This window comes from Patiria miniata, unplaced genomic scaffold (assembly GCF_015706575.1).
Source record: "Patiria miniata isolate m_02_andy unplaced genomic scaffold, ASM1570657v1 HiC_scaffold_16, whole genome shotgun sequence".
Taxonomy (NCBI): Eukaryota; Metazoa; Echinodermata; class Asteroidea; order Valvatida; family Asterinidae; genus Patiria; species Patiria miniata.
In genome coordinates, this window is record NW_024037054.1 from 8,562,532 (window position 1) to 8,581,755 (window position 19,224).

The 19,224-nt window shown below is 40.0% G+C and overlaps 1 protein-coding gene across 1 annotated transcript in view; it reads right to left on the reverse strand.

Moving 5' to 3' along the window:
* LOC119722881 (oxysterols receptor LXR-alpha-like) overlaps positions 1-18,744 on the reverse strand; it is a 59,549-nt gene extending 40,805 nt beyond the window's left edge. Inside the window, exon 1 of the mRNA XM_038193278.1 lies at positions 16,445-18,744. Coding sequence (XP_038049206.1) covers positions 16,445-16,631 — 187 coding nt within the window. The 5' untranslated portion in view covers positions 16,632-18,744. The remainder of the gene's footprint in view (positions 1-16,444) is intronic.
* Positions 18,745-19,224: the final 480 nt, after the last annotated feature.

Below are 19,224 nucleotides of genomic sequence, written 5' to 3' on the forward strand. Positions count from 1 at the left end.
AAACAATTTATGAGATGTTGCACTTTACAATTCTGTAGCCGAATTGTTTTGAAATTATTTTTTTTCTTCTGTTTTAAGTGAACATTGTGATAACACGATGAAATGTGATGCAAATTTCTTAAATCTGCTACAGCATGTGGTTGAAGTCAAAGTTAGAAGTAACACCAATAAAAAGAGAAATTAAAATTTCTTGAAATGGAAAATCGTTCGGCCTGAGATCCATTATGGATGTCCATGTGTACATGTACATTGCTCCCCCGATAGTTGGAAAATGGAATGGATGTGCCGAGACCCCCTAGAGCAATCGACTTCATCCTAGACCATTGATTCATTTGCGACGACAGAAACAGAATCTGATTCTGAATTGTACATGTACATGCATGTATTCATAAAGCTAACCTTGCAGTGGCGAATGGCCGGGAAGATGTAGAACAGCCTTGACTGTAATGACAGATCATGTTGGGGGGGGGGGGGGGAACTGTGCCATGTCTCTGCCTTTTGAATCCATCGTGAGAAATAAGAATCAGAAACGACTATTGCAAACGGAAATGGAACATGCTAAAATGAAATTTATGATAAAGAAACAGAGTCCGTATTAGTGATCACAGACTTTGTTTCATTATGAGGAACTTTGTCACCTTTGTTCTAATTTAAATTAATTAAGTACAAACAATGTTCTAATTGAGCCACTGTACTCAACGTTATTTTGAATCTTGAAAAATTTAAATGTGAAAATTATGTTGGACCTTTTTTTTATTTTGTGTTAAGAGGGAGAACTTAGAACTGAGTTATGCAGGAATATAAGCGTTTCAATTTTAAGCTACTTATTATATTTTGGCATGCTACATGTATCCAGATGCAATAATATGCAGTTTGAACAGTACACATGTACTAGTACATGTACACATGTATGTGATGTCACTTCACATTGGGGAGGGCAGACCTCACTGCACTGGTGCATAAAATAGCAGGGAACCAACTAAGCATGGATACCGAGTTACACCTGTGGCCGATCAGCAAAACTGACCTCTGGTTTATGCACCGTGTCTTTCTGATAACTCCATTTGCCGATTGGATGGTTGAATTCTCCACAAGTTTATTTTGCAGTCTGTTGCATACAGGTATCAGTTGAGTACACGTTAGCAGTACCGGTAGAATGCGGAATTAAAATAAACAAAACATGGCAATGTGTGCTCAGTCGATATGTGACTTCCTGCAATGTTGCAAAGAGTTCCAAGAATACGAGTTTGAGGCAAAATGACATATAAAAACGCAATAACCAATCGGAGTAGGTATGTTGTAAAGGCTGGTATATAAGAATGGACAGTGGTTTAATAATCGCCAAAAAAATGTGCCGAGCAAGATCGGACTCTAGCAAATTTATCAAAACTTTAAGCCAACTTGCAATGTTAATCTTGTATTTATGATGTATACTGTCTACATGAACATTCTCAAGTTGATGCTTTCACTGTTCCCAACAAGTCTCTGCCATACAAACACAGGGGAACCTTGGACACAGACAGGGAACCTGTGATTTATGGTAGGTTGCCATAGTTGCTTTGTCAAATCGACAAGCCTCTGTCAATGTGAACCATTTTTAAAAAGAGGGTACGGCGAAATGCAACACCTTAATGAGCAAAAGTACTCGCAACCTTTGCTTAAAACTGCCGTGACACACTCCCGGTATAGAGACAAGAGAACAGGCTCTTTCAGTGACATTCAGTGTCTTTTAGTCTTTCAAAAAAAAAAAAACCACAAGACAAAATCGAAGGGAAAAAAGTGCAGCTGCCCCAATTACATGAAGGGAACTACAAACGCTGTACTTTTGAATATGCCCTTGGCCTGGTTAACGCTTGGCTGCCGAAAAATCCCATTAAAATAAGGAACGGCTTCTTTATGCCCTGTCATTGAGTTTACAGCATATCATATCGTGAATGTGAATGATGACATTGTAAGCTTTATTTGTGTTGGGTAGTTCCTAAGATACAGTGCAAGGTGAACCGATTTTAATGGATTGACCAGAACTACCGGTACCCTTCTGAAATGAAAGCCGGGTTGACAGCCTGTGATTTTTATGCCCTATAGAAAACATGAGGGATATACAATGATTCTTTTTTACAAACTTTGTTGATCCCAGACCTTGTTCAGCACTACGTGAGACCTTTGTTTACGCAAACTTCGTGGGAAAATTCTTCAACAGGAAAGTTTGTGCAGTTGTTTTCAATCAAACCCACAAACAGGTCAAGCTATTTTTCAGACTTGGGATAAACCACAGAAAATTCGTACAAATACAAAAACAAAACGCACTTTCCATGCATTTTATCTATACAAATTCTGGAGGGAAAAAGCAATTAAGAACTCAAAATTTAACGCGTTCAATGCGCACACATTTTTTTAGCGCATTACTTTGGAATGCGAGTCGCAGCACATTTGCACACATTGAAATTAAGCACCACTGCTATCATTAACATAAACACAAACTTTTACTTTTTTTGCAATGAGTTTTTCACTGCTATATTTGCCACTAGCAATCAATGTTGATACATGTACAATGTACCTGAAGTGAACCCAACCTAAATGTATACATTTCCTATAAGTACAGGCTGATGCCTACTTCGCTTGATTATCATCCTCGCTGTATTGCACACTTCCATTAAGGTGTGGGGGAGGGAGGGGCTTTTGACAAAATGAAGGGTAAACTAAAAGATTGGATGGACCTTTACGTGTACATGATGTACACGTGTTCAACTACAGGGTTTGTAATTTCAAAAATGAGCCCGATATACATCAGACGGCATGTAATTTCACACACGACTGCTCCATTTGTATCTTTTCAACAAAATTATGATGAAAAAAAGTTGTATACACGTACGTGTAATTTCAACATGTCAAAATGTTTGTCCTCCGGGAAATTACTGGAAAGACTTTAGAAAGATGAAACATCTAGGCCTATTACTTTTGTATATTTTTAGGTTTTTGTGATGATGCGATCTTCACTTTTTTGTTTTACAATCATGAGAATGTTTTTTGACATTCAGAAGTTATTGTGGTAATTCATTGCCAAACCAAGAAAACATTTAGAATAAAATTATCATGCAAATTTGAACTTACAGTTGCAAGTGCCTTGAGCGCATGGGATCACTTCATACAGAAAGTACAACACTCTACAAGTACAGCATTCAAGAAAGTTCAGTCATAAACTTTGAAGAACCCTAAATTGAAGGGTCATATTCCTTGTCAATAGTCTGGTCTCCTTCCATTTTTGTAATAAACACTGCACCATTCCAGACATAATGTGTATGGATTCATTATCCCACTAAGTACATTTACATATGTACGCATTGAGCGGAAAAGGGAGAAAAAAATGCAAGAAGCAAATTTGTTTTCCAGCGTTGGGGCTGATCCTTCTGTACTGTCACGCAATCATATTCTGGCTTTTTGCCTTGACCTATATAGCCACTCTGTTGAATACACACGGCAATGGCGCACAGTAAACAAAACGTGATCTCGTTATAAGAAAGGTCCGTGCTTCTTCGTTTCTCTACTTCTGCAGAATTCAGTGTGTCTGACCGACCGAGCGCGGCTTGTCTAGGAAACTTGAGTCAACGTCTTACTGGTCAAACAATTCCAGAAACTGTTTGCTCTGAGTTTAGTTGAACGGTTTGTTCCTTCAATTTTTTTTCTACGAAAGCTTGAAAGAATGCGTGTGACCAGAACCGGCTTTCCCCGCACTCGGTTCATTAATCATGGTTCCGAGATGCATTTCACAGCAAGTCACTGTCAACAGCGAGTCTCATCTATCAAGACACATGATGCGACTTTATTTGAGAAAAACATGAACCTCACGGCTACTGCGCCAACTCAATGTCATTTCAAGGCGGTCTTTCGCAGCACACTTTGAGCTTCGAGGGAGCATCTCAAATATAACAGGGCAAGCAAATGTACTTTTTTATCAAGATAATTGATGACTGGTTGATATGTCGCACATTCACAAAGGCTGCCTTATATGTGCGAATAATTCATGCCAGGACATGCATTATTCACGGCACAGAAGTTGAAGGGAGATTTCATCTTTACTCAGGTCTTCTGACTCATAACTCACACAAAAAATAATTTATCGGCAGACATTCAAGTCATGAAAGTGCACCCCAGAGTCGCTGACTAATTCATGAAAAGTTGGGGGGGGGGGGGGAATCCAAAATTGTAGGCTTTTGCGATTACAGTCTTTTCTGCAACTCGCTGTCACTTACCAAAGAATATTCACGGCTTTAACTTGAAAGGAAATCAGAAATGCGGACTGGGTATCATTTGGCAAATTTGAATTTCAAATAAAGCACTTTCAAGATTAGGATTTTATACTTAGTAATCAGGACAGATTAGGAAACTAAAAAGCTTTATCCTAAAAAAAAATAGCTTATTGGTTTTTATTTCTTTTCTCTTTTTCGGAGGTTTCTTTCAACTAAAACAGAAGAAGAGGTAATATTAAACTTTTTTTTATTAAATGAACATTTGCATCAAGGAAATGTCTGTTTTAATGTCAGGTTTTGCCCTTCCCTGATATACAATAAATACTGTTTATTCAGAGCTTTCTGAGGGTTTGCGAGAGAATGCAACAAGCTGACTAGGGTGAGACTCGAACCAACAACCTCCTGCTTACCAGTGCAGACGTCTTTACCACTTGACTACCACGTTTGCCAGGGTCGGCTGGCCGATTTACAAGAAGGGTAAAACCCAGAAATATTCCCTTTTTAGTCAACCCAACCTACGCATTTTTGTAAGGAGACAACAGGTAAGCATATCCATTTTCACAACGACAGGTGCATAAAAACCGGCTACCTTTAATAAAAACAAAATCGAAGATGTTCAGGATGGAGTGACATTTCCTGCAATCTAGGTCAGCTTCTTCCGAATTCAGCACATACACAGGTCTTCATAATGAGGCTGCGCATACAGACAATTCCCCTGTGGTGCCTGGTCTGACAGTCTCAGATGAGCTGTGACAGTCACCTACCCACAATCCACGGCACATTACGCTACACAATCCCCAGGGGTGAGATCCGGGAAGACAGAGACAAGGAAAGTGTGCCGAGCTACGCTAGCGTGGTGAAGGCATGGCTACTAAAAGGACCTGAGAGGGACAGGTTTTAGTAATTATCTCAGGAGCGGGAACGTTGTTCTCATTCAACCCTGAGACCATGGTGGGGCTCATACAAGCTTTTTTAATCCATTAATTACACTGCACTCCTTGTGGGGTGAAAAAAATTGACCTTGTCTGCAATTAGCTAGTGCAGTAATTAGGACAGTAAATTGTTGCGCTCTCATCAGACGAGAGAAAATACTTGATTAGAACGGACAGGGCGATCAATAACAAAGTACCTTGACTGCATTTTTCAGAAAAAAAAAATACAAAGGATTTTCTTTCTTTATTTACTCTGGGGTTTTCTTTCTTTATTTACTCTGGGGTTTTAATGGATTGTTTAGGATTGGGGGATGGACAGCATGTTTCCTTTCCTTTTCCTTCGTAAATGATGGATTCTTTGGCCACTTGTTTTGCAAGAGTTGTTTACTTAAATGTCACAATATTGCACATGATTGTTTGTATTTTAACATCTCAAAAAATTGGGTTTGGTGTAAAAAAAAAAAGAGGTGGTTTTGGAATGGCCTCTTTTGTGGTTATGACTTTGATTTTGACACTATATATCACAGATTCTATCTGTAGCGTTTTAGACAGCGTAATCAGAAAATAATCACAGTGTTTTTTGTTCTTTTTCAGCTACAGGCTTCTTAACTGTCCCTTCCAACTCAAAGACGTTTTTTTTCCACTTATTTTTTTGGTTAACTGAATGTTAGTAATTGGACTATTTAATTGGACTTTACAAAGAACGCTTGACTTTTAATCTTAATTAAATGTTACATGTATGTATGTAGTACTCTTTTGTAGATCTAGAATAAACTGAACAAAGGAATTTCATCACAATTTGTAGAAACCTTTCTTCCCATTATCCAAAATCACTCAGGAATATTTTATTTTTTCCCGGAGTGACACAAATGGTTCAATTAATCAGACTAGAAAGAAGAGCACTTAAAGAGAATTCCTGTGGGTGTATGGCCTTAAGCTTTGCCGTTACATTGCAAGTTTGGAAGCTTTCGTTAGAGGCTTCTTTTTCCCCCAAGAAAGAGAGATGGGGAAATTTATCTGTCAGAGTGTGCCATTTGATCCCGGGAGTTAATTAGATTGGTGACTTAATGGCTTTGCATGTCTGGCTTGATTTCTGTGTCCTTAGAGTCAGGACACCCCGCTGATGTGAGCTAGTCCCTACAGTTAGACGCGCCTTGCATCACCAGCAGACATTCCATTACTCTAAAAGCCATTTCAGCGTGAGAAATCTCCAGAGAGGGTGGTGGGGGGATGGGTTAGGAACAAAGGTTGGGCAGATGAGAATCTGTGACCATCTGACCATGTAACAAAACTTGGGTATGTTTTGAAGGGGATGAAAGGTGATCGGCATTTACATTCAAGAAAAGTTAGCGTTTGAGTGGAAACATGAATGCATCCTGCGTAAAAGATATTTCATAACAAACATAGCCACAAATGTGTAACTTGGTTTCGCTGAACATAGAAGGAAATTATGATCAGATGTCAGATTTACAAGATACCAGTCATTTAACATATATCTTATTATAAATGCATTCTAAATGAATCTTAACCCAGAAAATTTGTTCATAAGAAAGTCTGTTGAACCAGGAACCCCTCAGCTCAGCAAATGGGTCTGGCGCTGTAAGTGTGAACCATAGCCCGACGGCAGCATTCTGGCTAGACCCAAGGGTGGACTAATGTACTGAATGTGAATGATGAATCGTCCCAGCAAGACAGGCAGCTCTACTCTCAGCCACCTCTGTCAGGATTCATTACAAGGTCCTCCATTAGAAAAAAGAGAGCCTGAGCTAAAACACGGCACTGAAGGCAAATGAGTCTTGCGGTGATTGATCGCCTTAACTTGACTTCGAGTTTGCTTCCCGATCCATTTTTCCTGAACTTTAATCCCATTTTTTCCTTTGTTTCCCCTTTCTCAATTCCTTGTCCATTCAGGTATTATTCCTTCATCCGTGAGTGGAGTAGACGTTCCTACTTCCCATGGGAATCTTGATTCCATTTTTCCCCCTGATTGCGAAATAGATACAGCTCGGATCCCTTTTGTACTTCTTTTCTTTTTTTGCCAACGACTGTGTACAGTACATAGAAATGCGGGTCTGCACTATGCTGTTGAATTGTTATTTTTCAATATGCAGAATGTTTGTATAATATCTCTGGTTGCATGCTGCGATGTTTTGTATAGATGTCTGTTCTCTAGGTCGTTAATAACGATTCAGTTTCCATCGCTGGTTTGGGAATACATGTACAAGCATGAATTTTTTTTATGAAATCAAAATACTCCAAACCTACATGTATAAATGAAACACAATACCCTTCTAGTCCTACAATGAATTGAAGGCTACTGATTCATATGGGTGTGTATAAGTTGACATCAAACAATCTAATAAATATTTTACACAAGGTCTAGATTACGAGCACTTTGTCGTTTCTTTTAAACTGGGACACAAGATTCAGAACACTGCAGTTTTGCTTCAAGTTTCGGTCTCAGTCTAGACCCTGGATAAAGTAGACGTTTAAATGACAAAGACATCAACTCCAGCCGTCAATTTAGCCACATCTACAAACTGAAGAAATTACTTGGACTATAAACCACAATTTCACCTGAACTTTCACAAGTCTTTTTTAACTCCTGAATTCCAGAACCTCTACATTTGGGCTTTCGATTTCAAATCCTTGGTGAATACTCCTGCCTTCAATATGTGCCAATCTGTCATTTTGCGGCCCACCCTAAATTTCATTTCAAATTAAAAACAAAAAGCAGTTGTTTAACTCTGACAAGCTTGCCGCCCACCTTGGCATATTTGACCCTAGCATGCCAACTCTTCGTCTTATTACAAATCCCCTCAAATCTCCATTCGCCCATAAAAAAGAAGACTTCAAAGGGACTGCGCTGGTCCTTCTGTCTTTCATTAGATCCCAATGTCATCTGGGAAAGGTCGAGGGGTCGCGCACCCGATAAAAAACAATCAGAGCGAGAGCATCATGGTCTTGACAGGAGAATTAGTCCGACAGGCCTAAATTCACAGTAGTCTCTGCTCCCAAATAATCGAAGTTCACATCAAGCTTGCTTGAATGACTTGGAAATATATTTTAAAAATATCCGGCGCAGAATCAGAAACCAAATCTTTCCCCAAGGCATATTTTTTTCTCACTAAAAATGGTATAATGCACCAGGCTCAATATTTCTGCTTCTTTATGAAAACCGATTTGGTTGAATTCTGAATGAAAAGCTCAGAGATTTGTGCTGAAACATAAATTGCAGACTTCCGGAAATGGCTAATGTATTTTGCAGATTGCGCTGACATTTTGCAAAACATGCAACTGAACTGACAAAATACTTCTCACAACGGTACAAGCGAATAATCTATAAAAAAAAGGCTTACTTCAAGAATGAAAGAATACAAGGAACTCCTCGTCAAATTTTAAATGTGAGAGGATGAGGCAGACGGTTTCTGGCAATGTGCTTTCCCCCAAAATATATGAACTCATCCATCAGCGAGGCACCACAGGGTCACAGCAAAAGGTTGTGACCTCAAGCAGCAAGTGGAGAAAAAAAATCCGCCCTTAAAAATGCTGGCCTCCCTGAAATGTTATTCAGGTATGGTACATTAAGCGGCCCTGAGGGGGGTCAAAAATGAGAGTGTGGATGCCCTGGGGTTAGGCCTAGGGGATGGTCCATATTTAAGAATACTTGGCATAGTTTCTCATTGGAACTGCTGGGAATTTTCTAATTTTGGGAGAGGGCAATTTTGTTCTCTTTTTTCGGAGGTTGCTAGGAGCAGTGGAAAGAATTTCCATTTGGTGTCTATTGGAGCAGAGTACATGTGTATCTGCCTTTGAGTAAATTGTAATAACTACATGTACATGTACATGCTGGTCGAATCACAAAAGGCATTCGTTCTCGTTTTTATCACTTCATCATTTTTTTTTTAAATTTTAGCAGGATTTGGCTATTTGGATTTTGTGGTTATAAAACAAATCATACAAAATATGCTCAAGTTGCTAAAAATTCATAGATGCTGAAATATTTCAACACCAGGCACTCAGTTGGAAAGTAATCGATCATGTTTGGATACAATCGTGATATGACATCAATATTTTCGAGTGTAGAGTTCCCCTTCCCTCTCAAATAAATACTGGATTCGTTTCTCATGTTCTCAGTCCTTTGAAGCAGAAATACCCTCGTTCGCAAAAAAAGGAGGATTTTCTGCGCTACTGCTGTTAAATCCCTGCATTACACATTCCATCTATGTTTTTACAGCGACATGCCTCGATTCAAAACATGTACATATTTGCAATCGGGTACCTAAAATCCCTTCATCTGGATTTTCCAGGATTTATGCATGAGCGACAAAGATAACTTCACTCAGTCTATTTGAAGGGAAAGAACCAAACCAAAATATGTCGATACAATCTTGTTCCGCTACTCCAACGAGCAAATCAGTCGCCTTGAACTTTTGGCAAATTGATTTGATTCATGGAAGGATGAATCCGCATTTTATTTTTCTGCTCAGCTTCACGTTTTCAAAATTTGTGACCCGACCCAACGAAATCAGCCTGAAATCAGGAATGCTACTTTTTGAGTTTCGTGCCACTTTTATAATCCAAAAATGTCTCAAATACATGACAAAGAAAGTGAAAAATGCGACCCATTTTGTGGCATCCGCTCAACATTTCTCTCAACATCAGGATGACAGTTTTACTTTTTGCCAACATTTCACACAGGCTGATCGTTGATTTCTCAAATTCAGTCCCCTTGAACTGTTCCAGGTTTTCGTCTTTTTCTTATGATTTTGTTTTGGCGGGAAATGCTGGTGATGTGTTCCTAATCCGCCCCGGCTTAGAGCAAGCGACTTGGCATATCAAGTAACTCACTGTCATAGGGCCACGAGATCAACCTGCCAAATATGAAATAAGCTGTTTCCGAGCTGTGCCATATTTTTCCTGGTTGTCGAAGGTCACATGCAAAAACATGTAGAAAATTTGAAGGTGATTTCAGCAGGGTAATTTTGTTTTCTTCAAAACTGCAACATAAGTCTGAGTTTGAAAAGTTTATAAGAGAATATATTTCATTGTCGAAAATAATCTTGCAAGATTTGAATTTTGAGGTTCCCAGTGACTGCTTCATGTTCCTTTTTACGGATTGTGTTTTCTAAATTCCCAATATTCCAACGACCGTTCTTGCCAACTTTAGGTTATTTCCTGAGGGTTACTCCCATCTCAGAACCTAACCTTTCCAGATTGTTTTCTTTTCATATATTTCGGAGACCTGTGGGAAAAATAGAGCAAATATCACTGGCCCAAACTCATCAAGTGAAATACATGTGTGCAGAGTGAAAACAGTGAACTTTTAAGTACACGCTGACTTTTGAAAAATTCATATTGCTATAATTGCAGCATCTACAAAAACCTGTTTCATTTTTTTTTTCATGAATACAAAAGACACAAAACATTCCTGGAAACAAAACAAGAGAGGGGCGGGGTGTACAAGTACAAATAATTATTTTGAGCAATCACAAAAAAAAATCGTTATCCAATATCCATGAATCGGTTTTCATCAAAAGTGCAGTTTCATTTTAGAAAACCAATTTTGTACAATCTTTTTATTAGACTTTTTTGCAAGTGTAGGCCTACATGTCAATGCTCCACACAATGCACATTTCATGACAGCACGGTGGGTGATGAATCATTATAACATATTACATTGAGGCGCAGATAAATTATGAAATGTGTTTTCTAACGTCGGCTTCCGTGTATTATATTACAGTATGTATCATGAATGGGTGTCTGTAAAATCCCACAATAAACCCTTAAAATTCTAGGGTAGTTTATCTTTCAAGCTTGTTTTTTTTATTAATTGCATGTTAGAGATCCATGTATGTTTGATGTACGTAACTAAGTACTGAGATTTTCTCATAAATTTTTATTGTTGAAATGTTTTATAAATGCAGCAGTGGTAAAACAATACTGAATAACTCAGGGATGAGCTTGCCAATATAAAAAAAAGTCCGTAAATTTGATGAAAGGTCTGAAAGATGCATTTCTTTCTATAGTGATAATGTCTTTCTCTCAGATTCAAAAAGTCTGAATTCAGACAAAAGCCTGAAAAATCTTATGCCTGAACTACGGATGATCAAAAGAAATCTTGAATTAATAAAGGAATACCCAAATTAAACTGACTTTTTTTTTCCAAAGAAGGCATTGGAATCGGATAACTATGGGTAGGCTAGGCATACATAAGGAATCCAAACTAATTTTAATGACAACAATGTTTCAATATTTTTGGCCAATGGCAAGTTAAAATATAATTTTTTTTATCAAATTACTTGGTTTTTCAAATGGAAAGGTGAGTAGCACTAACATTGGTCAACTAATATTTTCACCAAGCGTTTGCATCCTGTGAAGTGGAAATTTACAAGTGTAAATGAAGATTAACATGTCCATTCAATGCACACAGGTAGCACCTATGGATTAATTTCTTTTATGGTCCAACAAAAAGAACAACCGCGGTCCCCGTACGCTGAATAGGCCCGGCCCGCCTTCAACAATGATCCTGGTCCAACAAGAAATAAGCCGCACTTTCTTATTTCCACAAATCCCTCCAAAAAAAGAGGTACATGTTAGGAACAGAGGCAGGTGTTGGTTGGATAATTTATTCCCAAAAACACAATTCGTGAATGGAGCTTAATGCGGCTGACGCACGCATACACACACACGGACGGCCGAACGGGCGACAGGATGCTCGCCCAGACGCACATATCGCAGGTGACGGAGGGTAACAGAGCCTGAAATTCAAGTTTTCAAGAAGGCGTTGATGATCGGCAATGCTCGACGAATACTCATCGCCATGGACTTAGTAACGGCTGACCTCACAGAGTTTCTTTTTTACACGATGATAAAAAAATATCAAGGTTTACAAATCTTCTCTTCCTGGCCTAATGCAAGGCTCAATGTCACACGGCTTACATATATGTACAAAGAAGAAAATATCGCTTTTCTAAATTTACACGCTAAGAATAAATCAGGGGAAGACATTTCGTTCTCTGACCTTGTATTTACAATGTACCTGGCAAAGCTAGTGATTATTTTTTCAATCAGGAAATCTGTGAAGTGACATACACATGCACAAATAGACAACGCCTATCTGTAACCTGAAGTGTTTTTCCTTCATTTCCTAGTCTATTTTTATGTAAACTTTGTCCTTTCATGCACTCACTTTCGCTTTTTGTCTAGTTGTACGGAATAATCCAGAATGGCTTCAATTCTTTCAACAGAATTCAAATGACGTCATTCTACATGTAGATCTTTGTTGTTGTTTTTTAAACCAAAATCATATTTAGTCATAGTGAGATATACAACAAAACAAACACAGTACTATGTGTTCGTCTCCCGTCAAGCTTTGACATTTCAATTTACAGCATAACTATTTTTCCGCTTCTGAATTCAATTTCCACGAATGAACTAACAACGACAAAAGCGCAGAGCAATAAAAAGATGGGACATAAATCAATTCTGATTGTGTGGGGGACAAAAACACGGAAGAATGGGGAAAGAGAATGCATGTTGGAGGAAAGATAGTCAAGATGATAGCAGAGAGGATGCGAAGATGAAAGAATTTTCAAAGAAAATTAAAACTAGATGAAGTAATCAGACGAAGAAAATGCAGTTGACCGTACAATGGGGGGGGGGGGGGTGTAAGAAAGTGCCATTGCTGGTGAGGGAAGAAAAACAGTTCAGTGATTTGATTGGAGTTATTAAATCAGCGGCGTTTTGTGGAATGAACTCGGGCGCGTTGCATTCAACCCGATAATGGCTTCAACTCTTCCCTCCGTCTCAGGCTTTCATGGCGCGCCGATCAAGCGCGGCGTTCATCGCAAACCTGCCGGCTTGGGACAAACATTGATGTCACAACCCGATAATATTATTATTGCGCTCCCCCTGCTGTGAGCGCGGACGTGGGGAAGTAAAGAGAGAGATTGGAAGGGGAAAAAATTCGGGAGAAAAGACATCAAGATGAGCTTTCCCGACAAAACAAAATTTACGGTTGAATTTCTGGAGCATACAGGCAGAATTTATTTTATTAGGACATGGGCAGGTTGTAATTCGTCCGAGGGGGTTGGTGCGTTGGGCAGTCATCCCACATTTCTGTCTTTTTTATTTACTAATTTTTTTTCTGGGATACCTGAAGTGAAATAATCTTAGAAAACTTGTGATCCACCAGGAAAAACATCGAGAAAAAAAAACACCTGGAGAGGAAACATTTTACCAGTTCGATATTGGAAAGCAAGGTTGACTGAATATTTTGAAATGTCAGACGGTCATACAGCTTGGCTTTAAAAATATCTTTTTGATTACTTTGTCAATAAATGTAAATATCAAGTAAACAAAAATCCATACAAGGTAAGATTAAGAAAACAATCCCATTTTAAAAAGTTAACAGTTCTTGTTCTTTTGTGTGGAGAGACAAAATGCCAAAAATTGTGACTCAACTCATCAGCAAAAATAGATTTTTAATTTTTGAAACAGCCAGATGTATTAGGCAACAAGCCTAACAAATATGTACTTTGCAAGTTGGCATAAAATTCTGCACAGTTAGTCACCGGTTTGAGTTCGCTTGATTTTCAAGAAAAAAAAATATGTACCTTTGAAGAAATATTTGTACAAGTTGAGTTCAACTGTGGGTGGCTTTGCGCATGCATGTGTGCATGTTCCGAGTGTAAGGGGGTCAAAACCCTAAGGAAATAGTGCACTGCCGAACAACCCACATGGAAGTTAACATTATACAAGGGACCCAACACAACAGGCCAAACATGTTTACATGTAACACGATAAACCAAAGGTTCTTTTAAAACCAACTCTTTGTCCAAACCCGTCCATTTTTCTTTCCGTCTCACCCCTTGAAAAAAAAGTCCCTTACAAAACAGCGGTCACAATGGCATTCTAGTTCTGTCCGACAACATCAGGAGACTGACGACAAAAAGGCCAATTTCTATTCAAGGCCTGCCGCGCGGAAGTAATCCGCTAGCTCGGCCCCTCATGCACGATCACAACGGCGGAGAAAAAAGACAGAAAAAAGGGAAAAACAGCGCCATAAGAACAACACTTAAGCTTTTTACCCGTTCCGAGGTACAGATTATATAAATATATATTATATGCACGTTTCTTTTCTCTCTTTATTCTGGTGAAAAAATACAGAAAAACACCAGTTGTGATTTAAGTAGAGCGCTATGTATGGCGCTGCATAATATTCAAAAGCGGGTGTACTCAAGGTTACCGAATGAAAACACTAGGGCATATGAGGTCAGGAACATTTGATTAGCGTGGGCGGAGACTCAGGAGGGGGGACTAAGAAGGGGGGTTTTTCTTAATAGGATTATAGGAATTCAGGCTAGGGGAAGATGGATTTTTTTCTTCTTCATATATTGCCGTTCCCCAGCCTTGCTCGACGCACCCGAGGGGCTTATGATTGTTGTCATAGCGTGTATTAGGGGGTTTGGTAGTGCACTTCACATTTGATGGAGGGTTTTGGGGGATGTGAGAGGGGATAGAAATTAATTACTGGCGGACGGTGGATTTATTGAATGTTGATGAATTGTCGGTTGGATGGATGGGTGGATGGGGGGTTGTTGAATTGAGAAACAGTTCAGTGCAAGCTCACTGAACCCCTGTGGGTATTTTTCCGTTGATTTCCACAAATCTTACATCAGCCCTGTTTACAAATGTATATGAGAATAATCAATGTTAAATGTTAATGTTTATGAGAATAACGCATCACTGCAATGTAAACGGCATGTAACCGTAAGCCTGAAAATATCGCCTTATATCTTGTGCAGGACTACCAGCCAGTGACTGTCAAATATTTAACAAGCCAAAAGCTATTGTGGGCTTGGTCACAGTAATTTCTCAACAGTAAACTCATCACTGCAACATCAGAGGATGAAATTACAGTTGAACATCGAACAGTTGCCGACCTTTTGCCACATTTCTCAAAACAAACATGGACGTGCTCAGTCACATTTTGAACTGTAAATGCAAAGTATATTCTAAGGTAGTGAAAGAACGTGCTTGTGACAGCTAAAAAATGATTGAACTACATGTAGTTCATTTGTATGAGCAGTTTCTGTGTCTAATTTATTCTCTAAATAAGGGAATAAATATGTGCTTGGACAGTTTTAAAGGGAATATACATCATTTGCTTTTGCTGTAATTTTCAGAAATGGATGGAATTGGGGGGTTGGAAATATATAGCAAATATAGTTACACTGACTTTTTTGAGGTTTTGGGTTCGAAAATGCTATAAAAACCAAGAAAAACAATCATTTGCCTGTAGTCTGGTTCCCTGACTCCATATAAGAAGAAACAGAGCAGTTTACATACATTGGGGAATTGTAAGGTCAGGGAACCAGTCTAGCTGGCTTGTACCCGTTCATAGGTGTGTAATCGATTGCAAACAAGTGCGATGGTCAATTGAGGCCAGTATTTGAAAAAAGCCAGTTTTTTCCAACGCTGGTCGGCCGACCAGCGTTGGAAATTGATACAAAAATACCACTTTTCTTGAAAATGACAGTATACCAGGTGCCATGATTGATCAGGATGCTTTACACTGTCATTCACTAACAGTCCAGCAAGGTATTTCAAAATGATTTGGTAGTTTTATTTTTTGATGTTTGCAAATGTTGTATTTTCCCTTTAAACAAGTACTTTTAAAACCAGCTACTAGGGTCCTGGATGTGGATAATGCCCCGAGCCGAAAGTGAGGGCCAGCATCCCCATCCACGCCCCTCGCCATTTTTAAATGCCCCTCGCCATTCATAAACACTGTTCGGTCAAAAAGTCAAAACAAAATTCAATGATTTTGTTCAACAATTTTACTTCATGTTTTGGAAATACCCCTCTGGCCATGCTATGGTATGTGCCTCGCGTGCGCAGAGTGCCAAATCTCCTTTTATGGAAATTGGCGCAGAACGCAGCTCGGTGTTTTACCAGCGGTTTAAAACCACCTACCGGTACGTGACGGGCCCTCGACCAATAGGAATTGGTAAACTGTTTCAGGTATTTATAAATGAAGGTTTAAAACATGACTTGAGTGACATTATGCGGCACCATCAGCCACTAAAGCCAAAAATATGAAGAATTTGGTTTGAACAGCCAAAATGGCGTTCACTGCGGTTTTTCTGCAGCATATTTGGGAGCAAAATCTGCTTTCAACTTCTTAATTGAGTCAGCATGATTTTACAGATAGAATGGATAACGTCAAGCAATTGTTGGAACAGAGTTCGTGGAACTTACCGTTGGGATCGGAAGTGTCCATGTCTTGACCATATTCGTCGCTGCTGGAACTAGCCCCACTGGCGGGACCGCCGGTGCGCATGTACGCCGGCACGGTGTACTCCATAGAAATAGGGATAGCCTTCCCGCTGGAGTGAACTATCGCTAGACCTTTAATGTGCTGCGTCAGTGATGTAGAGGCCAACATATCGTCTGTTCTCTGATTAAACGACTGTCATCGGTCCTACTCTTGGTAATATTGTGAAAGTGAAATGACCGCGTCGGGTAGACCCTTCAAAAATGTGTCCTGTTTCTGAGGACGCTTCAAAATTTGTCAAACTGTCTCGTTCAAGTTCAGTTGTTGCTATTATCAGAATTCAACTTGTCATCACATTACCAGTCACAGAACTGTTTTGAGCCCTGACTTTTTTTTGTAATAAAGGTGTCTGGTTCACACTGGATTCAGTGCGACCACGAATCTCTTTCTGCAATCCTGATATAGATGTGGTTGCAGCTGAAGAGGCTCTTGTTTACCGTATTCCACAGTCTCTGTTCTTCCCTCGGTTAGCCAGAGACTACTAATGCATGGCACTCCACAGTGGGGCTCCCAGTCGATGACGCAAGCTCAATATGAAGTCCTGCTGTTATGTATTTCTCTCCGTCCAGTTTTTTTCTTCCCTCGATCACGTCGGTTCCTTCCCCGAGTCTTACTAACCTATCTCTCAAGCACCCGTCAAACAGTTAAAAATGCTCCAAAATGGCCACAGTATGCAGTCGTGTCCGCCGTGGCTTTCCTTCTGAACAATGCACAGGTGATCTGTAATGCTTCTTTGGCTTGGGGGCAATCTGGGTAATCGTTGGAGAGGAGACCTCCTCTAGAGATAATTAGTTCGTGCTCCAGGGGTAAGGTATCTGGTTCAGGCTGCAAACATGAGCAGAGTCACGAAATCTGTGGCGCTGGATTTTCTGGCCGTCCTTCCTCTTCTTACTTCTGTGTTAGTCCTGTCTGTCGGTGTTCAATGTTGGGTAATAATCGGGACCTTGAACTTGTAGAAAATGCTGTCGTCTTTATTGGTTGAAAGGTCATGCACAACTAATGCTGTTCTTTACCTACCTGGGGATTCAGCGATGCTTTTGAAGTTCTAGGCGTAAAAAGGTACATGTAGCTTCATGTAGCTGATTCCTAAGATGGAATGGAATGCTTCAGGAACACTCCAAAAAAAACCTCAACGTTCTGGATGACGTAAGATCTGATTGTGAAAATGCTACCGGTACGACTAGTGCTGAATGTTTCGTTTCTGAGGATGAGTGGCAAGTAACTTGTGTGAAAATTTGCACGTGTCTACAGATGCACTTGTCTGAAGTTGTGACTGCAAATGAATGTGGCGATGCGCAAAATGTAGACTGATTTCAAGCGTGAAGTCAGACCGGTGAAGGAGAAAGCGGGAAAAGTCACTTGGAGTGCAGAATAACAAGTTTAGTCCTGTCGACTGTTGGACGAGGCAATGAAAAAGACTTAGCGAGACTGGCCAGCAGGCTAGCAGACAGGCTGGCTTCCAGAATGACAAATGTGACGAATGGTTGTTTAAAACTATGACTGTGATGCTCGCCTAGACTTCTGCAGAGTGGAACAGACTTACCAAACGGCCTGGCTCCAACAAGCTTCCAACCCCGCTAAGGTGTGTCACTAGGTCAAGGTCAGGGTCAAAGTACCGTTCCTCTTGAAAAGCAATGTCACGTTTGGTTTAAGCAAACACACAGCGTGTGTCGGCTGAGGAACGACTTGGGCACTCCTGATCTGCCCAATCCTAGAAGTTCGGCTCGTTAAGGCTTGGTACACCGCAGAGGTCTTACAGAGTGGGAACAGCTGATGATAGACTGCGACTCCGCGACACACAGAGCACAGCGAGCGCTAACAGTAAAACTAACCGTGGCAAGAAGTTTGAAGAATGCATGAAGACGGTAAGACTCTGAAGTGGACTTGAGTAACTGGTCCTCCTGCATGCAGAAACACCATGAGAAGACAGTACACCCAACGTGGATGATGTCACATTGATGGGGTTCTAGGGGGCCTTTTCACTTCTCAATCATGGATAAACCTCTGTCCTTGGATGATCATAGCCACGATCCAGAGCCCGGGCAAACACCACAGGGGTTTTTAGCTTTCCCACACTATTGGGTCTATGCCTGCATACAGTACCACTCCGCTGGCTATGCTAGAAACACACACACTCACCGACATATCACCCTATACCGTGCACTGGTACTATTTATTATGTCAAAAATAAAAGTCCCCCAGCTTACACGCTCAACACAGTGACACACACCACATAGACAGAATTAATACCACACGCAGCTTGGGGATCCTGACTCCAGGGGTCGGGATGAGGTCAGCTGCAACCGGCTGCAACCAATCGTGGCCAAGGGCCAAGAGAACTCATTTGCATATAAATATATACACTGTACTGATGTGACTGAAGGGGCTGAGTCAGAACTGCAGGAACACACATGTGTTGGGATGTGAAATCCTTGTGTGATCTGGCCTCTTTTATTTCTGATTTTCTTTTGAAGAAATTTTAAAAGGAAATCAGTTTCCAAAATTTGCCCCGGGCCATTGAAGTCAAAAGGGACAACAATTTGCCCAAGATTCTTAAATGAACCATTCTCTGTGAGATGGTGTGGTGTGATGAAAAGTGAACGGTACGTGAGAAACCGTTCCACTGAGTGATTTTATTTACATGTTTGTAGCAGGATTTTAAGTTACAAGGCATTCAAACTGACAAATTTGTTTCATTTTGGGG